The 27,642-nt window shown below is 36.4% G+C and overlaps 1 protein-coding gene across 1 annotated transcript in view; it reads right to left on the bottom strand.

The window, feature by feature from the left end:
- The window catches only part of LOC111045145 (phosphatidylinositol 4-kinase alpha), a 113,467-nt gene that overhangs the window by 43,057 nt on the left and 42,768 nt on the right, over positions 1 to 27,642 (bottom strand). The window contains 11 exon segments of the mRNA XM_039438436.1: positions 3,323 to 3,455; positions 4,770 to 4,951; positions 8,541 to 8,884; positions 12,341 to 12,570; positions 14,796 to 14,947; positions 16,946 to 17,074; positions 20,471 to 20,628; positions 23,087 to 23,294; positions 23,297 to 23,347; positions 24,722 to 24,925; positions 26,576 to 26,741. Of these exon segments, the coding sequence (XP_039294370.1) occupies positions 3,323 to 3,455; positions 4,770 to 4,951; positions 8,541 to 8,884; positions 12,341 to 12,570; positions 14,796 to 14,947; positions 16,946 to 17,074; positions 20,471 to 20,628; positions 23,087 to 23,294; positions 23,297 to 23,347; positions 24,722 to 24,925; positions 26,576 to 26,741 (1,957 nt within the window).

Raw genomic sequence — 27,642 nt, 5'->3', positions numbered from 1 at the left:
GCTAGCGGTAGCGAGCTCGCTCCCGCAGAGGTAGTTTTTCTGGAAGCAGTTCACACCAAAAAACGTCCGCCAGCGGTAGTTTGGTTTTGTTCTTGTTTTGATGAGGCTGGTTCTCTAGAAGTGGGGGAAGGCCGGCAACCAGAGCGCTACCGATGGCGAAGTTCTGGAGTTCGCTTTCCATGTTATTAGATTGGCCACGTCAGACCGAGCTCACTACCGCTAGCGGTACTCCCACTAGGAGACGTTTCAAAAGTTCGCCTGGCTTGCGAAGTGAAACTACCGCCGAGGTACTACCTCTGCGGTAGCGAGCTCGGTGTGAACTGCACAACTTAATAACATCGAATGCGAGTTTTTTGACTTCGCTACCGCCGCGGACACGAGCTCGGTGTGACCTGCCCTTAAGGGTAAGTGAAAAAAACTACTGGCATAAGATGACTCTTGTTCGCCAGTGGGAGTAAGATAAAATTATAATACGCTTAACCTGACTTAAATTGATTTAGCACAGAAACAAATATATAAACAGAACAGAACATAATGAAATGGAGAATCGAAACAAAATTCACAGCAAAAATAAAAAATTCTCTCAAGTATCTTATACTATAAACTATGGTACTCTCTTATTAATATAAAATCCTTCTTAGTCAGTGCCTGTCGTGCATGGAATGCACTTCCTGTTTCTATCAGGTCCATCGAGAGCCGAGCGAGCTTGAACCTGACTTTAAAAAAACATATTTTGGAACAAATGACTGAAACTGTCCGGCCCTAGAACGATCACATGACAACCATCCCTCACCTATTCCACCAATATAAACCTTTAAACCATGTTATAGAACGAATTGTATATATATATATATATATTATATAAACTCATGTTATTTCAATTATCCACTGCATACTGCTGTATATTACTGAAATTTGATAACCCTGATCTACTTTCAGCCTACTTCATTTTATTAATCAATTATTTGATCTTATCTACCTATATAATTATTTTACTTTATCAATTTTCTGTTTTTTTTCTCCTCAATATTCATATTGATTAAAACTTTTACAATATTTCCATTAATAAATAAATCCTTAGTTCAAATAACGAAATTAACGTTTTGGTAGAGAGTTAGTGGGGAGGATATTTTTAATATTCTTCCCAAAGAATGGACATTGATATGTCCAAAGCTCCGCCAATTTATGTAGATGCATAACAATATGATTATTATCTATAGTTATTATATTACAAATTGCTTTTTCATATCATATACAGTTCAATAGTTATTTTCTTAGTCTATATTATGTAAATTCATCTATAATTTTGCTGTATTGTAAGCTATTGTATATAAGTGTATAAGCCAGTATATATTGTAATCTACATAAATAAAGTACTCAATCAATCAATCAATCAATTAATAGATATAGTGATTCATAAATAAAGTGTAAACAGGGTATATAGAACGCATTACATGGGAAATAGGAAGAGGGAAAAATCATAATATTCTTATATAAACAAAAAATCACAAAATATTAAAATTGAAAATAAAAAATTCTGGCAGATCGCAATTCCTATACGAAAAAATCACAGAATATTCAAATTGAAATAAAAATTCTGGCAATTATACGGAAAAAAAATCACAAAATATTCAAATTGAAATAAACATTCTGGCAAATCGCAATTCTTATACCAAAAAAATCACAAAATATGCAAATTTAAATGTAGAAACTACAACTACCAATTTTATTATTTTTTACATGAACACGTGAAAAACTTTAAAAAGGGTACTAGTAATTTCTATATTAATTTCACAAATCAGCAAAATCACAAAGAAAAATATACACAATGAAACAAAATTCTTAATTTTACCCCACAAAGACGAACCTCTGTAGGTGGAAAGCATATAATAATAAATAATCTTTCATTTACTTTGATAGATCTACTTGAAAGCGTTATTACATAGTAAACTACGTTCAGTATCTATTATTGGTGATTCGGAGACTTGTTAATACGAAACATACTGGAAACTAAACATGTCTCAAGAAAACAAAAAGGGTGCTAGTAGTTCTACGTAATAAAATTACTAGTGTTCTGATAGCACTTCATGTTTGAATTTTTGGTAATTGTAATGTTTCTGATCGTTTGATATTACATCGTTTATCATTTTACATTAATCAATACAGTAAGATTACGTCGAGCTGCCAGCGGATGACGTTCACTCCATCAAGATTTCAGTTGATCAAGAAGTAGTCTGGGTAGGTGACTTCAATACATACAGCACATCAAGTTCCTGTTGCTTTCAGAAAGTTAATAACACTAAATGATAGGAGCATATTGCCATTTAGAAGCAAATACCTCACCCCTAACCTAACCTTCAACCTTCAACTAATAATTACTCTCTAACTCATTCTTACAAAACTCTAACTAGTGTGCAACGGCGTAGCTGATTGTGTATCAGCAACATGAAAGTAAGAAAACCATGGAACTGAAGTCCAGAATAGAGATTGCAGCAGAAACGGACCGGTAGGCGTGGCTACTACTCTAACATCTGCTAACTTTCGTTAACAATCGGTTGTTCCGATCAATGAGGTTGATCCAATCCCTAGTTATCTCATACTAGGAGCGGAGTCTATCGTCTACTTTTGAGCTCAGTTTGCCAAGATGCTGCAGGCTGCCACTTCAGTTCCAGGTTTTCTTACTTCCATGATTCCGAATACTTGATGCTTTGAAAACTCGACGTACTGGATGGCTCAACTTCCATTTCTTTCAGTATATCAAGAACTCGTAGAAAATTGGTACTTGACAAGCTGGAATCTTGACAAACTGATGTACTCTTCCCTGTCCACATTGATTGTCTGGAAGTTTAGGTGTTATTTATAAGGAACTTAGACAGTTCAAAGTGAATCTAAGTATGGACATACTATCATAGAGAAACAATACCTAGCTCAAGTAGATATCCCATGGTATAGGGCGTTTATGTCGCAACTTTTACTGTTATCTCAAGCTGATATTCTACGTTATTCTTTCCTGTGAAGCTTTATGACGCTGGTAGTGTCTCATATTGTGCCGTTCATACACTCTTACCAGGTCAAAGCAGTAAAAGTCGACAATATTCGACAGTAATCGGCTTGAAATAACAGTAAAAGTTGCGACATAAACGCCCTGTACCATGGGATATCTACTTACGCTATTGTTTCTCTATGATACTATTTAGACAAATTTGATACTTTTCAGCAAACAAAAAAAAAAAACAAATACAACAAAGAAATCACTTTCGACACATCTCAAGTTATTACAGGGGAAAAAGTAGAAAATAGAGAAATTTGCAATGTTGCTAACCTCAGGTGCGTCGTTGAGTAGAGTTTCGGTAGTGACAAGGAACTGGAGAGCCTGAGGAATGTGAGACACGACTGTCGGGTTCAGACGCACCAATCTAGAAACCTCCTTCACTATGCTGTCTGCATTTTTCAATCTGCAACAATCACAATCAGATCATTTTATTCATGGACACTCTAGTATGGACTAACGTTTGAACAAAACTTATCTTGTTAGTGAAGGTGTTATTGAGGTAGATATTCATATCTATTCAAAATTATACTTTTTAGTTTTGTTTTGTCTTTACCACAGTCGATAAACTGGGACATCGTAAAATGTATTCTTAAAAACATCCACTTATCTTAAGTTTCTTAACGAAATAAAGAAGTTTCTTATCTCAAGTTTCTTAACGAGAAACTTGTTTCAGTTGCTGGTACCACAATCAATGTCTAGTCATATTCATAGACTCTAGAGTTTAAAAACTATTATTGAGTCTGCGGTCGTATTTACTAGAGATATTGTCCAGTCACTACATACATTGGTGCTTAAAATTTATATTGTAGTTCTGATTTTTCAATATATATCTTGATACATGAGAGAAGTCTAAAACCAATTTTTTCATGCACGATTTCCTTGTGCTGGCCCATAGACCTCCGGCTTAAACTTTTCCAGTTTTCAGCTATTTCTGCCAAATCCAGTAATCGGACAGAAAAAATTTCGCTTGCATATTTTTTAGATTATACAATTCAGAATAAAATGAGATCATTCGGAACTTTCTATCTTCAATGAGTCCTGAGTTATGATTTTTCAAAAATGAGTAAAATTTAAAGAAAAAACAATTCTGATGAATTTTAGTTTTTGATCAATAATATCTTCCGGTTGTTACCATTTAGATGTGCAATTCAAAATCCCTCTAGGCGTAGTTTTGTGCTCTACAATCTGAGATCAGGTCATATCAGGATCTCTATCTCATATAGATTTCCAGGTACACCTGACAACAATGCTCCTTGTATTGTGAAAACACCTAATTTTCAGCTTCAACCATCTTCACCAAGCCCTCACATTGATATTTCGCACAATGATATGAGTTAATGAAATTAAGTTCTATGAGAATCATCTGTAAGATGCACTTAATTTCAGTATTTCCTAGTGGAGAGGTGTGGAGAGGTGCGTATAAGGACACCTAAAGGATCAACATTCCAAACACTTATGACTTTTGACACAATGCTAAGATTCCATCGTGCTCAACTTCATTCTTCTCGGCTCGTCAAGGCGGTCTAGAATCATGCATCATGAGTCAAAGTCGATCGAAACAATGAAAATTTATTGCTGAGTGTACTTAAGCCCATATTCCAATGCACAAAAAATGACAAATTTCTATATTCAAAGCTATTACTCAATAAAACACAAACACCAATAAATCAATTAAACATTATTAAATTATATCAAACAAGAAGCATTATAGTTTTACCTGACAGGCAGGAAGACAGCCAGACTGGGACTGATGTCCCACGCTAGCCGAGCGGTGTCCCTCAGAGTCCGCTCCGAGACAGTCTTGGCCTTCCAGTTGGCCACCATCTCCTCGCCCTGGAAGTGCAGCTCGGCCCGGCTCGTCGGATTGTGCCAGATCAGCAAAAATTCTATTTCCACCGCCTGCAACCACAAAACAATAATTATTTTAAACAAAAATGAGATAACCAAATCACATTCTGAAACAAAACAATAATACACCACAGTAATTCTATTTCTACTACCAAACAATTTTTCGTAGAAAAATCAAACAAAAATCCCAAAAATCCAAAACCCAAAAACCCCAAACCAACAAAAATCCCAAAAATCAACCAAACAATTTTTAGTACATAATCAGATCACATGTTGAAACAAATAAAAATACAACACAGTAATTATATGGGTAAAAGAAAGGAGACGGGGCCGCGCTACCTGTGCACTGGTCTATTGTTCTAAAAAGGTGCATCCTCCAACTCTCGACTAGCATGCTTCATTGTCCTCTGATTCCGCTTCATTACTCTCATTAGTGGCCCCGTGTGCTTTCTTGAAGGCAGTTCTAGCTGATAGCACCAACTTATCTATTACTTTGCACCTTACATCTTTTACTTGTATTTTTTGCAATTATTAAATGTAAATCAGTGATCAAGTATAGTATAGTTTCAATGTATAGTAGCATTATCAAGTCAATCAGGCACACGTTTGTTTCCGGAGTATATTATTTTGTTTAATTATTATTTATTATTTTTTTGTTCCCCTCTTGACTACAGACTCAGGGACGAGTCTTTCAGCGGGATGGGTGATGTGTCAGCTGGTCATATGGGACATATATATGAATCATATATTTATCTCATATTGATCAGGATTTTAGAGTTTTAAATTGTAAAAGTTTAATGAACAGTGTTTTTGTCTTTGAACAATTTTTGTCATCGACAGAAAGATTGTTTATTTAATTTGTTGTCAAAATTAATGTAGCTTCTCTTTTGTTTTTAATAACAAACGTGCCGCTTAAAACAGATAAAAATATGTACTTGAAATGGTTTCATGTTTGGCATTGACTGAGTTATATTTAATACCCAAAATTTTTCTTTTGGTCGGTGTGTGAGCTCGTTCGATAGGACTGTGAGTAAAGTCCGGCTGTTCTGGTGAAGGGGATAGATTTTGCTCTTGTTTTATAATACAGTTTTCCTGTCGCAGTTCGGGCAGTTTAAAGAGAATTGCATTATTGAATAGGACGGGATCTGAACCCATTTTATTAGATCAGTTATTTTGATTTTTAATTAATAATTAACGCCGCGAAATACCAGTGGATGCCAAAGTGGGAAGCTATTTCAAAAAGGTAGGTGACTACTGAATCATTCTTAATTTTTTCATAACCACAAACATTGAATCTTCATTAGCAGCAAGCGAGTGTTTCCCCATTAATTCATAAAAAATATTGTTTTATAATCAAATTAATCTTGTTTTGTTCAAATGTAAATATGTTAAAGACTCATTAAAGTTCTAGTTATTCTATTCATTTTTTGTATTCATAGTTCTTTTCCCCTTACATATTTGGTTTGTAAGCACAACGTGCTTACACTTGTAATTATTGTATTATTCCCAATGGTTCATTTGAAGAAACTCAACTTGCTCACAAGCTGTATACAGAATAACTTGAGTTACATACAACTCGATACTTATTGAACGTACGATTTTTTGGCGTCCTTTCAATTCTATTAGATTGAACACAATTTGGCAAACATATTATGATGTGTATCATGTTTTTGTCAAGTCCCACACATCGATAGTAATGTGTGTGTTTATCCAATCACTGTATGCTCCTACTGGTTTACAGCTGAAAGTGCCTTCAAGTAACCACACTGGTCCACCAATATATTGCTACAGCTGAAAGTGCCTTCAAGTAACCACACTGGTCCACCAATATATTGCTACAGCTGAAAGTGCCTTCAAGTAACCACACTGGTCCACCAATATATTGCTCCGAGTGGATACCTTAACAATAGACCACGAAAATGTCGAAATTCAATGACAATAGGTAACCACTGAAGGGTCTCTAGAATTTCTACCTGTCCATCCATTGTTTTCGGCGGCACCGTCTCATTTCTTTAACCCAATTATATTTCTACCACCTACATTAACCAATCAATATTTAGTAGATAAATGAGATAATCAAATCAAATTCTCATGTTTTTAAACAAAACAATAACTCCATTTTTACCGCCTATAACAAGAGAACAATATCTAGTACATGGATGAGATAATAAAATCAAAAGCTCACGATTTAAAAAAAAAACAATATAACAATATCTAGTACATGGATGAGATAATAAAATCAAACGCTCACGATATAAAACAAAACAATATTACAACACAGTACATTTTACACAGGAAAATGAAGTATTGATTGATTCTAATGTTAAGGAAAATGGAGGAGCAATGGATAATGCTTAGTGGATGAGATGTATGAAGAAATTGTTTACTCAACAGAATTGTTTACTATACAGTAAAGTAAGATAGATAGTGAACAACTGGAAAACCTTCATGTAACATAGACATTAGGCTTAACTGAAGTTGCGCAGTATTTTAACAAACAAATAATTCAATATAATTCTATAAGCCAGCACTAAAGCAACCACACAAAATCACCACCAAATTTAAGACGTACTCCAAGGAATTAGGAAGAATTTGCTTCTTCCGAAAATCAAATTGGATATTTTGGACCCGTCACACTAACCTGACTTGGTCAGTAGTAACCTATACTGTTTCCCCAAACGTAGAAAGTGATTTGAAGGCAGTGCTTCCAAACTAACGAGGAGCTCCAAAAAATATCATAGCCCAGCACTTCAACACATTCGGCGGCAACATTCCATGAACAGGATTCTAGAAGGGTGGCCCATTGGTATGAGAAGTGCCCCAAACACCACGGCGATTATGTTGAACAATAACTTTTAGTTAATAAAATATTCTTTAATATACATTAGTCTCTCATGTATTGCCAATCGGTGGTTGAAAATGACCCTAGTAATTGAATTCTATTCTATACTAGCTGGCCCGGCGAACTACGTACCGCCAAATAGTTTAATGCATCTCATGACAAACTCTAGCTGGATGCACCCTTGAGGAGGCGCGATGCGGCATTTTATTTACATAGATAATTTTCCAACTGCAAAATAAATAATTTACTAAAAATAAATTAATTCTGAACACCGAAGACAGCACAATTATTCGAAGCAAAGCAATGTCTTTGGAGCATGAAAGTCTTTAACCTGAGGCCGCACTGCTGGATGGTTACACACAGATCAGTCATTTTGTTTTTAGTCGGGGCGTTTAGAATAGAATACATGGGCGGTTATGGAGCAGCACACACTCTTTTCTACTATCTACCGAAGGCTGTTGTATGACATAATGATTATAACAGCTGATTTTTATTTCTGAGTGTGGCCAGCTCACTAATCTTCTCCCATGAGGAGGATCACATGTAAACTTTGAAGGACCGTAGGAAAGAGTCCTGAAGTCGGATAATAAATTTGATAGGCCATAAACCTGGTCCTGAACATAACGAACACAACTAAGAAAAAACATTAAATTCGGTGCACACATAGAAAAGTTATTGAATGTCAAAATTTGAGGCTCGATTTTTATTTATATAGATTGGAATAATCATTTGAATTAAAACTCTTATTTGCTTTCTCTACAATTTCACACAATAAGCTGCAGCTACAGTACTACTCACCAGCAAATCCAAAATCAGATTCCTCTTCTTGATATAGTCCTTGACGAAGAGATCGCCCTGATTGACCTGCCGTTTCGACCTCGTAGACCGTTTGGTGAGCGTATTGGTGGAAACCGACAGTGGAACAGTGTTGATCCATCCGCTGGTCGATGAGCCGGCCGTCTGGGGGCGGGGCAACTCATTGACTCCACCCCCTGACAACGTCGCCCCGCCCCTTGTCAACGTGGATCCGCCCCCAGCCGCGCTTCCACCTCCCAGCCGCATGTCAGTGGTGGTAGTTGAGGATGACGTCATAGTGCCGCCACCCCCACCCTGTCCACCGTCCAGAGCTGACACGTCAAAGTCTACAATAAAAATATTTCATTTAGTTAATGAATAGATAACATTGAGCAATACAAATACAAAGTTACAACTTTGTAGTATTTTATATTATACTATAATTGTTATATTACAGCATACATTGGAATTATATAGGATGGTTAAGTGGGAGAGACGGCCAACTGTGACCTAACTTCGCCCTCCAGGTGAAAATAGAGAAATAGAGGAAGCCTAGTAGAATTCACCTAAAATTCTATTCCTACTCATTAGTGTAACTCATAATATCAAGGAAAATTCAAATAATACAGGAATAGAATATTTTCAACTATTGACCAATAGTATCTTTCCGTCTCTACATTCCCTAGTGACAAGCCGCTCAAAAAATGCTGAAAATATAAAAAATCTCACTGTAGTAGCTTGTCAAATTGAAGAATGTAACTGTATAGTTTCCAGTTCGTTAAGATCTCATTTCATAAACTTGTAGTCAAGTTTTCATAACCCAAAAAGTATAATTATGACGTAGAACCCTAATTATTTTATCTCAAAGTTCTTACTTCTTACTTTTCATAATTTTCTTGCATCAAGTTGTTGTTATACATCCTATATTGACTAACAACTGTTTTTATCTTATTTACTCATTTGAAGGTTGGATTGTACCTTCAAGATTCAAGTTGAATCTAAAAGTAGAACATGTTCAACAATCAACATCAAATCAATCAACACTTGAAGAAGGGTCTACATTGGTACAGCGGACTCAAGTTTCTGTTCTTGTAAACTTGACTTTAAATTTGCAAAATACATTCATTTCATACGACATGTTAATAACAAAGGCAGATCTTTGAATATTCTAGAGGCTTTAGAAATAACAAGAGTAATTAAGTAAAATTCCCAGTATAGTTTAAATGACCAGATTCATTTCAACCAATACAACACTACGAATTTAGTTTTATCATAAAATTGTAAGCATACATTAGTCAATAGTTTTTCCATTTACATATTTGTTTTATTATCTGTAACATATTTGAAATTTGAGTAGATATAAAAATCCCTAGCTGAAGTACTAATAGGTCTGAGTAAAGTAACTGGCTAATATCGCCAAAGAGATAACATAAAGATTAGATAGCATCAGCTTGTCCTGGCTAAACGGTACAATAGCCTAAAAGGAATTGAAATAATTTTTTGCTAATAAATAATATTATATAAAATATTGAAGATTGAGGTTAGGCATAAACATTCAGTGATCGGCGACCTAACGATCGACCGAGCCATGCAACGTAGAATCTGACCAAACCCCTTGGCAGAGATCTATTGCGGCAAAACGGTATGCAATTTGGAAGAACAAAAGGTCACGTGGCTAACTATTATGATGCATGAAATAAATAGTAATATATAGAAAATTAACTAGCATGTAGAGGGCATACTTAAAAAACCTAATAAAAATAATTGAATGTATCCAGGAAATAGGAGGTTACCAAGCGCATGAATACTGAAACAATTTGCATGCACCAATCACATAATGGCAGTTAATAGGCGGCAATAGTATGCCAATTCAAAAATATTTATATATATTTCTACAAATGATTAGAATTTGTATAAAATTGTTATATAGTCTATGTTATGGATATGGCCCGAAGGCAAAGAAATTATTAAACACACAACATAAGTAATAATTTAATATTTTAGTAAGGTCTATTTGAACCTTTAATGGCGGAGGACTAGGATATTCAAATTTTAAGTAAATTTGAAAGTCGGAAATAAGAATTTTAAAATTGAGAAAGGAGAACCATCACTCGCCTGCCAAATGCCACCATGAGAGGTCCCTAAATATTATAGAGCGTAATACCTTGCTATAACTTGTAAAAAGCTAAAGTTAGATTGAATTATTAAATTTCTTATAAGACTTTGTGATGCTCTTATAAAGCAGAAGTCATTTTCATTTTTAAATAATTTTGTAACCCCTTGGAAGAGAAGACTCCGGCTACCATAGTCCAGGACCACCAGGAGCTGGATCGACATCAGCGGCTCATAAGAAGATTTCGACACGTGAGTGAGAAATATTGAATTAGTGATGGGCGCCCTTAGTGCTTCGAAATTACCTAATAATCAAAGCTAGCTCGTCGAAAGGGTTTTCTTATAAATTAAGAATTTAATAAAAAATACTTGCGCAAGTAAATATAGTATTAAAGGTATTTTATTAGAGGAATAATGAGACAGTACATTTCAGAAAATTCTAATAAATCAAAGAAGTATAAAATCTAGGCTATTAATGCATATTCATATGATCTTTAATTTTGCAATATAATTTGCGATAATTTGTTGTAGCTCTGATTCACTAAATGAATTGCTCTACTTATTCCATCAGGTGCCGAATCTTGCACCCTGAGATAAAAAATATATTCATTACAAAGAAATCTATTAGATACTAGAGAATTTAATATATATATTTGGATTATTGGTTGCCAATTTATCAAGTTGATTTTAAGGAACCTATTTTTAATAGAATTGTCCAAGTCGACAAGTATTAGCAAGCTTATATCGCAGCTACATACAAAAGGATGCATATGATTAAAAGATAAAAGCACATGGTAACGTTTCGTGCTATAAATTTAGAGAATCGTATTTAGCCTGTGATAGTTTACTGATTTCGATTATTGTTCTATTTTTATATTATATATTTTTATCGCTCTTTATATTTTTGCAATATTTGTTAATATATGTATCAAATTGTTTATGGTGTGCAGTTTATTTTAATTCCTCAACACTGTAGGATAAGTACCATATATATATATATATATTTTAATGAATTACAAGAATTATAGGGGAAGCTCATACCTGGGCCTATAAAGATTTTTATGGGACTGTATCCTATTAAAAAACCACGACCTAATTTTTATAATTATATCAAATATTTCATGCTCTACCGACTGATGCCAAGCAGGAGGCTAATCGTTATTTAAATATAAAGAATAACGTCATATATCTTTCACACTTGTTTTCTTGGTTCTTATTTTGTACTGAAAGTTAATTTTATTATCATTGCGATTCTGTTGCTTAAGCCGCCATTTTGTCACACTGTTGAGTGGGAGGAGACTGTCTAGCTAGGCCAATGGCAGGCGTTCATGCCCTTGACCAATAGTAGTACTCGCCTACTAGTATAAATTCTGCTGCACTTGTATTTAGTTTTAGTTTGAATGAAAAAATACTAAGGTGTAATTGTCAAAAAAAACCGATTTATTGACAATTAGAAAGACCGGTTTCGGTTATTACACCATTGTCAATCTCTGATAAACTGAGACTGATAAACCAGTATATCAGAGATTGACAATGGTTTAATAACCGAAACCGGTCTTTCTAATTATCAATAAATCAGTGGTTTTTTGACAATTTCTCAGTATTTTTCATTCAATATGAATAATTACCACAATATCAACTTCTCAACTACACAAAAAAAATTCTATGAAGTATTTAGTTCTGATTCTGACCTCCGACAACACTGGCAAGCAGATACTTTTTGTCTGAGTGCATAGTCTGCCAGAAGCGGATCAACACGTGTATGTCGTCACGCAGATCGGCACTGCGCTGCGAGGGGGGCCGGGGTGCGCCGCAGAAGTAGTCCAGACACGTGCAGTAGACACGCTCACGCAACACGTTCTTGCTCAGCGACCTGGCTAGCACGTCACCTTGCAACAGTGACAGGCCGCATTGCAACAGCCTAAACAAAAATACATAAATAAATACTGTAGATGAATAAATAAATTAACATTTTCATGGCAAGGAACAGAACAAAACATAAACAAAGTCGTATAGTATGAAATGAACATTAGACAACATACACATAGCCTACAGCACAAAGCGTAAATGTAAAAATTAACATTTTCCTACAGTTACATTGAAAAGTGGCCATTGCTGCACTGATTACAGAACGCAAAGAATCACTTTTCCGCTCTAGTGCGGGAAAAATTTTTCTGCACTCCAGATTTGCAACATGGCAACGCAAAATACTTAGTAGGTTATATGGAGCAACAGTGCAGCAAAATCAAAATGAAGTTGGTAACAGTGACTGCTGTGGCTGCTATAGTGAGCAGAGGTGCAACGAAGCACAACGCGCTAATTATTATTCATTATATATTATAACCAAGGACAACGAGGACTTTAGGATTTTAGGATTAAGGTTTTTATCAATAATAAAAATTACACAGAAAAACTTTGATGCATTTCAGGCAATTTTACCCATAATTACCCTCTGCTGCACTCAAGAAACCATTCCGCCCTCGCCTACGGCTCGGGCGTAAACGTTTCTTTCGGTGCAGCAAACTGTCACTTTGCGCACTAGTTGCACAAATAACTATTTCATGGCAAGGAACAGAACAAAACATAAGCAAAGTTGTATAGTATGAAATGAACATTAGACAACATACACATAGCCTACAGTACAAAGTGTAAATGTAAAAATTTACATTTTCATGACAAGAAACAGAACAAATCATAAACAAAGTTATATAGTATGTAGTATATAATTTGAAGTAACATTATACCACATACACATACAGTACAAAATCGAAGAAAACGGAGAAGAAGAAGAAGTATTTAATTCAAGTAAACTTTAGTATTGAAACCCCTACTTTAGCTATGAAGAAGTATTAAATAATACAGTACGCGTCCCTGTAGATTTGCCTCAGTGACTTTGAACACTACCTCCGTAAACAAAGTCATAGTGCATTCTGGTGACGTCAGCACAGGTAGGCCTCCTACACCAATAAAAATTTGTTGATTTCAGCTGACCTATATAATTTAGTGTTTTTATTGGCTAATAATTTAATAATAATAAAATTTTTATTGGCCTTGTATATCTTCTTTTCGGATGCAACCCGTTGCTTTTGGGAAGATACAAAGAGCATCTTTTGTTTATGGAAATTTACATTAAAGCTCCTTGTGTATCTTTACGGATGCAATACGTTGCTTTGAGAAGATACAAAAGAGCATCTGTTGTTTATGGAAATTTACATATTTAAGCTCCTTGTGTATCTTTACGGATGCAACACGTTGCTTTGAGAAGATACAAAAGAGCATCTGTTGTTTATGGAAATTTACATTTAAGCTCCTTGTGTATCTTTTCGGATGCAACAAGTTGCTTTGAGAAGATACAAAAGAGCATCTGCTGCTTATGGAGAGAGACATTTTTTAAAATGTTCAATGAGCCCGTTCTGGGAACATGGAATGTGGCAAATTGTTTGATTCACAAGTAACCAGGTAAAAAGTTCCGCGTCCCATGGGAAGAATTTTGACAGATTCTGTACCAGAAACTAGTTCCAGTTCCAAGTTCCTGCCCCACAGTCGAAGCGAGGTAAATTGTGACAGTTCAAATTTTCAGAGCTCTCATTGGTCGATTGAATTGTAGTCTGCTTGCTTCTCTGCCCATGCGCTGATAGCTTAGAGCCATAGAATACATAATCAACAAAATGATGTTTGATAACCATTCGTTGAATGAATTTTTCTCTATAGAAAATTTGAGAGTAATGGAATTAAAGAAATGCACACTTTTGTAGACGGTAAGTTTGTAAAACAGCCTTTCTTCATTCACGCAGCTAGTAAACGACACATTCTGGTGTAAATCAACTTCATAAGTGCGCGCCAAAAGCTTGAACCAACGATTTTGAAATGACGTTCCATGGGAACATTTTTCACTAGTCATGTAATTGAACAATTTACCACTGGAATTAGAACAATTTACCACTTTTTCGTATTCCCAGAACATACACAATGTTTTTGAACGGGTAGTATTGCAGTCTAGTGGCCCTCCACCGATAGGCAAAGCTACATGACCCGGACTGTAATTACCAAAGTATTCTACCTGAATTATGCAAATATATTAGTAAATGATGAGAGAATATAGAAGAGAATGAGGTGATGGAGTGGTGGTTACGGTGATGAACTGACCTGAATCGGACACTGACGGCCGCCACATGCCTGTTCTGATGGGGCTCCTGACCCCCCACCACCATTGGCAGTGACTTGTGCAGGAACATCGCAATCATCTCCACCTTCTCCTGGCTACAGTACTTGGCTGTCTCCACCAGCTCGCCGATAAACTGAACAAACAAATAATTCATATTTTACAAGAAAAAAACAAGTTTCTATTGCATAAAGAGGTTTTCATTGTATGAGAAAGGCAATACGATACTTAGGCCCGTATGCAGATACTCGGTTTAAACGGAGAAATGTCAGCTGTTCGTTTAAACCCCGTATGAAACACATTATGATAAATGAAACCATATCTATAAGTAAACGAGGTTCAGCGTTAAACGTAGTGTTAGCATATGGCCCTTAGATTGAATATATTTGTCATTTAAAATGTTCACATACAAACAAAGAACAACAAATAATCGCGAGTTGAAATTTGTATGAGGGTGTGATATCACATTGAATGTGTATATCTACAAGTTCAAGCGTGGTTTATGCATGAACACGCATGTAGATGAGAAACAAAATCTGGAGCAATAGGAACACTCACACTTCACGCGTGCACTTGTTGGTTGCGTTCAGTGTGGGCAGCTACATGCAAGTCACAACGTGTTTCAATGGCACTTTTCAAATCTTGTTTTCGGCTCATGCATGATTCGATGTGCACTTGCACATATGATCGCACCCTATATGATTGTTCAACAGACAAAATCATAAAATGAAATAAAGCCTTGTTCATATCACTGCAATTCACGTGGATTTCACCCATTTAGCCACAGGTTAGAAATTCACCAGCTCCCGTCGCCGTAAACCACAGTCAATACTTTATCTGTAGACTAGTGGATATAGTGATTGCATAGCAGTAAGGAGGTCCCGAGTTCAAACCAGGATATAAATAAACAAAAGCTTTTACCAGGTCACTCCCGTGTTATCGGATGAGCACTTTTTATTGTTGGTCCCGACTGAAGTATGACAGTCATGAGGCCCATTGACTGCTTAAACTATAATATTATTATATGTTCTATTATACATTCGTATATAATTATTATAATATGTTATATTATACATTCGTATCTTCTTCTATATATATAAAAGCGAAATGGCACTCACTCACTGACTGACTGACTCACTTACTCACTCACTCGCAGAACTAAAAATCTACCGGACCAAAAACGTTCAAGTTTGGTAGGTATCTTCAGTTGGCCCTTTAGAGGCGCACTAAGAAATCTTTTGGCAATATTTTAACTCTAAGGGTAGTTTTTAAGGGTTTAAAGTTCGTCTTTTAGCATGTATATTCTTCTTCTTATTCTGTTAATTATAATTGAAGAATGTCCATACCATATGTTAATATAGAACTATAATCTAGAGAGAGTACCTCTTCGAAACAGTTGTTAACTGGTAACTAAATTAATAATTTTTTCAGGTTGGAATTAAGTTGAGTTGACTTTGTTAGGTTGGCACCAAGTTGAAGATTAAAATGCATTTATCGCGGAAAAATTGATTGGGCACTGCTACTTAAATAAGAGCTACTCGCTTCACTCGCCATATCCGTTTAGCCAGACGTTTAGTCTGGACCCCCGACTGGATCGTCCTAACATGATAAAAATCCTCAAATCAAAAATGCAGGCGAGCGAAGCGAGCCTGCTGATCTCATTCTCAGACGATCCAGTCGGGGGTCCAGGGGGCGGAGCCCCTTGGCTAGACGGATATGGCGAGCGAAACGAGCCTGACGGCTTGTTATAATATATTATATTCAGTTGAGGTAGGACCATCCCGCAAGCGACTCCCCACCAACAAAAGCCGTACAAATTTACTTTTTATAGTCCATTTCCAAAGAAAATAAAATGGGTAATAGTAATTCTATATAATAATTCTTCTATTCCATCTATTGACTGCTTAAAATTCTTGGAGAGAAATGAATGAACTTTAGCTCATAATCCATGTTACAAATATCATATTTGATTTGATAAGTTATAAATAGTGATTAGATATCGAAATAACAAAATATAATACTCGATTTGATATGTTATAAATAATGATTAGATATCAAAATAACAAAATATAATATTCGATTTGATAAGTTATAAATAATAATTAGATATCGAAATAACAATGGTGGGGCCAACCTGAACCCAGATGTCATGCGGTTTGATGAAGGGTGGCTTAGGTTCCAACTCACATCCCTCATAGGCTGCCAGGGGACTTACTTCTTCCTCTTCAGGTGAGAACAGACCCAGTCTCTTATCCACAGTACACTGAAAAAAGACGACCAAAAGTTATGTGGAGAGAGAAATAAGATTACCTTCTACCTGATTATTACAATAAAATTTAAAATTTCAACAGTTCAAAAATCAAATTTCACGATAATTTAGTTCACAGTTTACAAATGTTTGACAAACACGCTCGTTGAGGTACATTCAAATGGAAGTATGTAAAAACAGCTGCCAGTTTTGAGACTGTTATGTCGAGAAAAAATTGTTTGTCCAAAATGTTCAACAATCAAGCTTCTCAAACATTTCGTCAGAGTGGGTTATAGAACGTATCGACATTTAACAAGAATAGTAATTCAAGTATATACAGAGTGGCCCAGAAGTCAGTTCAATGATTCAATGATTTATTTCAGCCAAAAAATACATTGGACATTAGGCTGGATCATATTACAAATAAGTCATACTATTACAATAACATATAAACTCAAATTATTATCACAGATGCACTAAACTTAGTCTTTGGAAATATAAACAATAAACGCCATAATTCATGCAAAATACTCATAAGTTTTAAATAATCCTTAGAGATGAAACTAGTATAGCCTAAAAATGTAATGTGGTTAACTTGCCAATACAATAGATAAAATAATAATAGATAAAATAATAATAGATAAAATAATTGTTGACAAATATGCATTTAATGAAATAAATATCGGGGACCGAGCTTCGCTCTTGAGTACAAAAGCATAAAGAATTTATTACGAAAGAAGAAATTATAATAACATTCATAGTTCATACAGAAATGTGACAGTAAATTGAGTTTATTTCCCCAGAGGAAAGCAAAAATTTCCCTCACGAAGGTTCGGTTGCACAAAAGCCGGTTAAATTTTAATCCTGATTGATTTCATGTGAACCAAATCAGAAAAGACCATTTCAAAAAGATGGATCTACTGGAATTAATCAGGATTGAAAATAACCCGGGCTTTTTTGCAACCGGCACTAAGTACCTGATTGAATGATTACAAAAGTTCAACAGCTGAGTCATAATTTTGACACAGTCCCACACACATGAACTCGCTCACTCACTTCCATCAACAACAGACGACGAAATAATTATTATCAGCTGTTTTTCCAAGGATGAATAATAATTATCCTTTTAATTTCCTTCAGCGAGTTTCCCAGGGATGAAACCTAGTGCAATCGAATTTTTATATTATAAACCTACTATGTTCTGAATTTCGTGAGAATCGTTGGAGCCGTTTTCGAGATCCGGTGAAATACAAACATATAGACAGAAATTGCTCGTTTAATAGTATAGGATACACAAAAAAAAAAGTATATTACATGTATATTAATAATTGTAGTTGAAATCATGTATTTGAGATTATTTAACCCAATAAGTAAAGAATATTATTATTTTTAAATCCTCAAGATATAAGATTTCAGACCTTAAAACTTACTAGCGTCAACTGACTTATGAGCCACTCTGTATATGACAGTTAAACCTAAATGTTATACAAGTTAACGCTAAGCTGGGTCCACACTTAACGAATGTTCGACCGACATCTTTTCAAGAGGCTCAAGCTGGATTAACACACAACAGTGACAGTGAAAATATATTTCTCATAAGTTGTAATAGGACTATATATACTCGCTCGGCCGGACTGAATGTGAATAGTTTAATTAGACTTACTTACTTACTTACGAAGCGTTACAGCCCTGCGTGGACCTTGGCGTCTTCAACAATTCGCCTCCATTCATCTCACTAATTAGCCAGTTTCTTCCAGTTCCTCACTCCTAGGCACGCTAGATATTTTTCTACATCCTGCAGTCAACGTGTTCTCGGGCGACCTCTTTTCCTCGTTCCTTCCATTCTTCCAACAAGCATCTGCCTCTGCATCCCATTGTTCTCTATTCTTTGCACATGTATGTCCCAGCCAGCTGATTCTTCTAGACTTTATGCATCGTACTATATCTTTTCCGCGCATAATTTTACTTACCTCTGCATGGCTTCTGATTCTCCACTCTCCATTTTCGCATATGGGGCTATGAATTCTTATTATTATTTTTCTTTCGAAAATCCTCAATGCGTTCATATTTTGGGAGTTGAAAACCCAAGTTTCACAGCCGTATGTCACTACTGGTCTTATAAGTGTTTGATATAGTTTTACTTTCGTGCATCTTGATAGTAGTCTAGACTTCATTAAACTTCTATTTGCGAAGTAAGCTCTGTTACCCTGATCAATTCTCTTCTTAATTTCCTGACTCAGGTTATTGCTTACATTCAATTCAGTTCTACTGTAAAGGTGCGTAGAGACTGTCGCTCTGCTCCGCAACCGAACGTCACTCCAGCAGAGCGATTGATGATCGACCGGGGAGCAAGAGTGGTTCGACCGGGGAACGCGAAAAGATCTAACATCTTCCCTAACGTTCATGATGGGTGCGACTGCAGAGCGGGGGCGGAGCGACTGCGGTACGATGGAGGAACGAGGGCGGTACGAGGGCGGAGCGTGCTCGGTGCGGGTTGGAAGCGCGTATATGTGTACGCAGCTTAAGAAAAACTCTCTACACTTTCAAATTTATGTCTCCCAACTTCAAAATATTGTGCTGCTCGTCTTGCCAGCGATGAGGTTACCTTCATATACTTGGTCTTGTTAGTATTAACTTCAAGATCTATAGTGTGTCCTTCTTTTTCTAGAGTCAAAAAAGCTTTCTTCAGAGCTGCTGAATTTCGAGCCACCAGCGCAATGTCATCAGCATAGGCTAAACCTTGCTTGGATTTAAACAGGATTTTCCCTGTAAGTTCTAGTTCTTGGACTACCTTGTGCAGAGCTAAGTTGAAAAGTAGAAAGTTTAATTAGAACTCTCCACACACAGGCTTAAGCCTTCGTGGATGAGATGCATGTAATTTTTTCTTCTCTCTTTTCACATTTTGGTTTCATAAGGATTATTATGTATATATTTTACAATAAGTATTATAATCAAGTGTGATTGACTACAACATATAAGTGTACATGTTAATTCATTCAAAATTGAACTAATTATTATTGTGAAATATATTAAACTGTGTATTTGAATCATGCAATAATATGAATTTTAATTGTCTTGAATTGAATTGTCACTGTACACTGCCACTATTGTGTGAGAATCCAGCGTTATGCGACAGATTTTATTTATTTATTTCATTTTTTATTGATTGATACAATAAGTACATCATCAAAATGATAGGAAGAGGAGAAATAGGGTAACATTGTGCTATTTCTTGTGCTTGATTGGATAAAGAATTTGTTGTGAGAGCGGACATTGTTCAAGATTGATTGTATTTTCCCCAAACTGTTACAACATAATTATAGTCAACCTGCCAAGCAGCAATATATAACTGCATACATAAGGAGCCATACATGAATGAAAGAATTGGTAGAAATGAGCTAGTGTTAGTACCTGCCAGGCAGCAAACATCTCCTGTAGGAACTGCAGTTCAAGGTCGGGTCTGGCTGTGAACAACCAATGCCAGCACTCGACTGCTGTCATCATGGCCACCTCTGTCAATAACTCCACCTGCGACCACGCCACCACGTGTAACAGCTTCCTGTTCACACCTGCAGCCAAACGAATATAATATTGCATAATAAATTAATCTTATTCTTTTTGTTCATTCTCCTATCGGAGGTTATAATCACAGCGATTCTCACTTTACTAATTGAAGCCCGGAAAAGTTCTTTTTCCTACAGTTACCTTGAAAAGTGGCCATTGCTGCACTGATTACAAAACGCAAAGAATCACTTTTCCGCTCTAGTGCGGGAAAAATTTTTCTGCACTCCAGATTTGCAACATGGCAACGCAAAATACTTAGTAGGTTATATGGAGCAACAGTGCAGCAAAATCAAAATGAAGTTGGTAACAGTGACTGCTGTGGCTGCTATAGTGAGCAGAGGTGCAACGAAGCACAACGCGCTAATTATTACATTATATATTATAACCAAGGACAACATTTTTATTCAATTTGACAATAAATTAAGGTTTTTATCAATAATAAAATTACACAGAAAAACATTTGATGCATTTCAGGCAATTTTACCCATAATTACCCACTTTTCATATTCAATGGTAACTGTAGGAAAAACTTAATGTGAAATACGTGCGCAAAGTTCCTCTGCTGCACTCAAGAAACCATTCCGCCCTCGCCTACGGCTCGGGCGTAAACGTTTCTTTCGGTGCAGCAAACTGTCACTTTGCGCACTAGTTGCACAAATAACTATTGAGTTGCAGCGTTGCAGCCATACCAATATTTTAAATTACATAGCCAGGACAGTTTTATTCGTTTTAAGCTTATCTTTCCCCTGGCCTTGCCCTGAATGATAAGCCTCAACCGTTCATACTTCTCACCTATCATTGTATGTCCTGAATACTCTATTTTCCTTCTTTTTATTGTTGAGATGACTTCACATTCCTTTGCCATCAGTAACCGTACATTTCTATTTGTCATCTTTGCCGCCTCCAAATCCTCCTGTAGCACCACATTTCAAATGCCTCGATGCGTTTTGTTTCCATGCCATAGAATAACGTGGAGAAGACATAGAATTTTAGAATTTTTAGAATTTATTTATTGCCAAAAAAAACAAATTACAAATACAAAATTCTTATGCAGACTGAAGCAACAAAGTGCAAAAAACAATATATACAAAATTTGACACAATACAACTTTTAATATTATCAAATAAAAATACTTGTAAGCCTATCTTGGCCTAATAATAGCACCTTATTAACTTTTTTTGGCACTGCCGGCAGAAGTACAACTTGAGCGCCAGCAGTGAGTTCTATTTTACAAGGGAAGCATTTTCTATTTTCAGCATTTACAGCAATAGATTCAATACAAAAAACAAAAGAATAGAAAAAAAATTTATAAATGAATAGCTTAAAATGAACGGATAAAATAGAAGAGATAATTTTTATTTATAGACAAAAAAGAGTTTTGTAACATAACACCACAACATGCATATTCTGGGTTGCAAGTTAATATCTCGGCTACACAATATTCCTCTCATTTTAATGAGCACCGGCAAAATTACTAGACAACAGCAAATATAGTAGAATATTATGAGAACGAATAAGGGTCAAAACATGGTGGAGCGGCGAAGTTACACAGCAGTAGAGAAGGTAGCTGAGAGTGTTGAAAATAATAAATGTAGATCAACGTTTTTGACCTGAATGTCTCCTGCTTCCTAAAGCGGAGTTTACATTAGTCAAGTTTCCTTCAATTCAGAGTTTCTTGACTCCAAGGGTACTTGTGCCCTGTGAACTGCCTTGAAAAAGTAAAGTAGAGTGAATGAAGGGAAGTAAAATAAATCTGAATAGAGTGCTTAGAAGAGCATTTGAGTAAAATGAAATATTTTGCGAACTTGGAGCCAAGTTTTCATAACCTCAAAAGTATGTAATTATAAAGTAAAAAATGTGATTAATCTTCAAGTTTTCTTCTTCATTCGCACCATAGTTTCTTATTTAGTTGTTTTTATACATTCTACATTGGCCATTGCAGCCTATAAATTGATAAAACGCGATAGATCTGGATCCAACCGGTTACCTAGAATTCACCCCTACACACAGACGTATAGTCTTGTAGGGGTATTCTTGTAATAGTAATACTTTTAATATTGAATGTAAAGTGCATTTTGAAAAATAAAAAAGATTTGATTTGATTTACTCTACTTTACTTTTCTTGTTCGTCATAATTATAAAACTGCAACGCTCCCGCAGTATATGAGACGTCAAAGTTTAATCTAATATAATACTATCATTCTTCAACACCAGTCAATAGAACACAACAGATTTCACATAAAATACATTAATCAAACATTAACTAACAAGACAACAACTGACTGACAACTGTTTTTATCTTGATTTGTAGGTCGGATTGCATCTTCAAGTTGAATGCATAAGTTAAACATTCATTCATTTTATTCATTCATTTATTTACGATACAAATAAAACTGATGTTATATATATATATATATATATAACATGTTCAACGTCTACTTCAATATCTAAAATTTGATTTACCAGGCGACTCAATCAACATAGCGGTGGCGCGCCACAGCGCATTCTGGTGCGCGCGACTATCGTCCGCCTGTTCGCGACATGCTTGCCACACTTGTTCGATGAGAGTGTCAACCAACGCATCACTTGGCGTTTGGCCAGCCGAGGCGGCCATCAGCAGACCCTGCACTTCACCCGCGTACCGACTGCGCATGCTCAGTGAAGACACAAAAACCGCGACGAATCGCTGATCACACATTTCGGCCGCTTGTCCAGCGTACTCGTCTACAAAATCGCAAAAGAACGCATCGATAACAAATCTATCATATTGAAAAAAGATTTATATTATCATTACACATATATACAGCCATCATTGGTACAGACCAAGGTATTGTATATGTTTTATGTTATGTCTGGAAACTGTGGTCATGCGTTGTTCAGGGATGTTCCTAGTTATCAAACTAGGAGAGTGACATCTGATTTACTAAGACTTCCTAAATCGTATACCACTTGTTTCCAGAAAACGTTTGTATTTCTCGGACCTAAGTTTTTCAACAATATTCCTCTTGAAATTAAGAGATCACAAAATCGACTTATTTTTAAAACAAAAGTTCTTGGATGGCTTAGAGGTCTTATGCCTGACTATCTAGAGACCTTATTCAATGTGGTATCATAGTTAAAATACTCTGATAATGGTGGTTATGCATTGGGAAAATGAGCCGGATTCGGAAAGTGAGCATGGTTAGTGTGAATGTATGAGTGATTGGTTGCTAATTTTTCTTTCTTCTTTTTCTAACTCTCCATAAATTAGTAAATTATCAGATATTCATTCCTGCTCGCAGACGTAGAGTTTTGTACTCTCAGCAAGCATTATTTTTCTATCCAAATTCACAAATTAGTCCTGATTTAGCATGTTCGAATTCTTGTCTGAAGTTATTGTTTAATAAATTAGTCTTTTTTGTACTTTATAATATAGCTTATCACTCTAATATTGTTAAGTTGCATGATTTTATTTCTCATAATTTGTAAATATTGTGAATTGGATTGAATAAAATTTGAATTTGAATTTGACCATAGAAAAAATATAGCATGATATTCCATGGTATAGGTAGTTTATGTACCAAATTTCAAGCCGATTTCTTGTTAACTCAAGCCGACTAATGTCGACTACTGTTAGTGCTATTGCGAATGTGAGACCGTATGAAAACACCCATAAAAACCAATGCTATTGAAAATATGGCACCGTGTGAACACACCCATAAAAATCAACGCTATTTAAAATGAATTTACTTACAGACAGGGGCGCTGACTACAAATCAAGTCCCTTGGAGTTGAGTATACTCTCGGTGGCCAGTGCCAGACCCGAGTGATGCCAAAGACCCGAGCAGGGAATCTGGTTTTGGTGTTCTTATGTGAATACTCCCATAAGAGACAATGCTATTGAAAATATGGCACCATGTGAACACATCCATAAAAACCAATGCTATTGAAAATGAATTTACTCAGATACAGTGGTGCAGATTGCAAATTAAGTCCGAGCAGGGAATCTGGTTTTGGTGTTCTTATGTGAATACTCCCATAAGAGACAATGCTATTGAAAATATGGCACCGTGTGAACACACCTATAAAACCAATGCTATTTAAAATGAATTTACTCACAGACAGTGGCGCCGACTGCAAATTGAGTCCCTTGGAGTTGAGAATGCTCTCGGTGGCCAATGCTAGACCCGAGTGATGCCATAGACCCGAGCAGGGGATCTGGTTGAGGTAGTCCTGCAGGTGGGAACGGGTCACATCGGGTGCCCACTTCATAGCCTCCTGGACGATACCGAGACATCTGGCGGCGAAGTCGTTTACTATGCTCTGCAAACAGGGTAAAAACAGTACAGGTTATCAACCAGCTAAATAGGGTACAATGAATAGAATAGAAAAACACATGTGAAGTGGAAACACTTACTTTTTAATAGAGACGACGTTTCGACTTATTGTTGATCACGTGTCGTATAAATTAGCATTGGAACAGTTTTGGGCTTGAGCCTATCACCTACACTCTGAGTACCTTCAGAGGTAGGTGATTGATACCCAGGTGTTGCTCCTGGACGACTTAGCTCAGCCGTAATATCAGCCGGCGGGGAAAGGAGGCAAGTCGAAGTTGTTCTTCTTCTTTCTTTTCGTGCCTTAGCTAGCGTAGACAGCACCTCCTGGTGCTTCTGTCGGCGTGGAAGTCGCTCTCTGCTCTGATGACACCACTTCGAGGTAATTTTGTATTGGCCTCACGGCCTCAGTTCCGCTCCAGTATAATAGGAAGAGGAAGGACGGACGGCAGCCAACGGACCGCTGTACCAGGAAGGGATGGACGGCAGCCGACGGGCCGCTGTACCAGGAAGGATGAGCAGGGACGTAAGGCAGCCAACGGGCCGCTGTACAGGAAGGAGGAAGGTTAGGAGCGAAATGCTACTGTCTGTTGCTCGTCCGGCGTTTAAATACTCTCCCAAAGTAGAGGGGATGGAGATGCGCCGCCGCCAGAGGCGGTGAGAATCCTCTCGATGCGCGGAAGATGGTGCGCCATCGGTACCCTCCTTATCTCCGTGGTCAGTCAGCTTACTGAAAGCCGAGCGTCTTTCAATAATAGGCTATTATTAATTATTTAGCAATATTTTCTCGTCATAATTTTACTTTGTGACAAGCCTGTGGTACTTTTATGGAAGTTGTGTTATATTAAATGACGGAATAAATAAATAAATGATCTTCAGACTCCAAATTGACTCCACTACTGAAAAGTGTTTTTAATTCAAAGTTTGAATAAATAGTGGAAAAATGGATTTACAACACATAGTACAATGAATAGAAAACAAACCTGTTTTTAGTTTTGATTTAAAATTTGATCCATTTCCAATTCAACTAGTCTTGTAGAGGTAAATTGTTTAGTATACTCCGCACACATGGTAAAACAGAATCAGGGCCGGTTTCCGAACTCGGAATTTGGCCAAGTTCTAGACTTTAAACAGCTGGAGTCAGAAAATTGGCTTTCCGAAACGGGGCGTAGCCGTAGTAATTGTCAGAGTTACGTTTGAATTAAATTTCGAAAAAATAGAAAATTAAACACAAAATAAAATAAAGAAAAAAAAGAGTAAAATTTCAGCTATTTTTAATTATTTAGGAATGTTTAATTTCGTCAAGGAAAAACGTTTCCAATTATAGAAATGAGAAAATAGAGATTGTCATAAGAGCTGCCACTACGCCCTGTTTCGTTAAGCCTATTTTTCGGCTCCAGCTGTTTAAAGTCTAGAACTTAGCTAAATCCCGAGCTCAGAAACCGGCCCTAAGAAACCGGTTATAAACAGTACAAGGGATAGATCAGCAAATCAGAGCTGATTTGTTTGGGGAGATAATAAAATTCACCAATATTTACACGATTGTAGCGAGTTCTTACTGATTACTGAAGGCTGTTGCACCTTTCGTGTACTCTGTATACTCTGCATGATACAATTTAGAAAATACAATTTTGCTGACCTCTCTAGCTTCGAGCGTGTCCATGAGTGGAATGCTGTAGGGTGTGCTGGGCACTTTCAGAGTGGGTGTTTCTTCGTTGGGATCCAGCTCCAGAGAATAGGACAACACCTGCAGAATATCAAGCATGCTCCACAATACCCTACGGTTCCACAGCAGGTGAGGAAACCTGCACATTCAAAATAAAAAACAAATTATATCATACTCTTTATCATACACTATGTATCATACGAACTAGCATCGGCCGAAAACTACCAAACGCGACCGAACGATCCCCCAACAAAGAAAGGAATAGATGCTCGTCCATTGTGTGGCGTTCGTGGCGAGCATGACAGTGCTCTCCAGTAGAGCTGCCACCACCAGGTTTTTAGGGTCCTGGGCCATGGTACTTTTATAGGATAATATTATTAAATAAATACGCAAATTCACCAAAACAATCTCACTCTATTGAAAAAATCCCATAACAAACATCTATACTCTCTCTCTCTAAACATAATCACTTCTCAATCACATTACTCAAAACTACATCTCACTATCTCACGCACAACCTTCCTCTAGCGCATCTCAGAACGTTCTCCCTCTAGTTTCGCCTCTACGCGGTCATCACTCTCTCAGCTCACCGGTACAAAAGTCCAATTTGGTGGACTGAGTGATGACTCCGCTATTCTAATAATTAATATCCTATGAGAGCGGGGTGTTTGAATTGTTACAATTGCTACAGGCCGTCTCCGGCCGATCAAGTTTTCGATCCGAATTGAATGGGATTTTCCGGCTCTATCCGACCGAACTAACCAGTCGAGCTGAAACAACAAAGTGTGCCTAACCTAAAATTGTTTCATAGTGTTGTTTGTTTTTGGTTTTTGAAGTTGTTTTATACTTGATGTTTGATACTTATATTTGATGTTATTTTATAAAGTTGTAACTATGGACAATGAAAAATTGATAAGTGTGGTTCAAGCATGTTCCATTGTGGGATATGCTAGACAAAAGATATCATCGTCATGATGTTCAAAGGAATCTGTGGACAAAGATTGCTGAACAAATAGGATCTGAAGGTAAGATTATTGTAA

Source organism: Nilaparvata lugens, chromosome 11 (genome assembly GCF_014356525.2).
Source record: "Nilaparvata lugens isolate BPH chromosome 11, ASM1435652v1, whole genome shotgun sequence".
NCBI lineage: Eukaryota > Metazoa > Arthropoda > Insecta > Hemiptera > Delphacidae > Nilaparvata > Nilaparvata lugens.
Note: the sequence above shows the minus strand (reverse complement) of the source record. Positions and strands in the feature narration are given on the sequence as shown.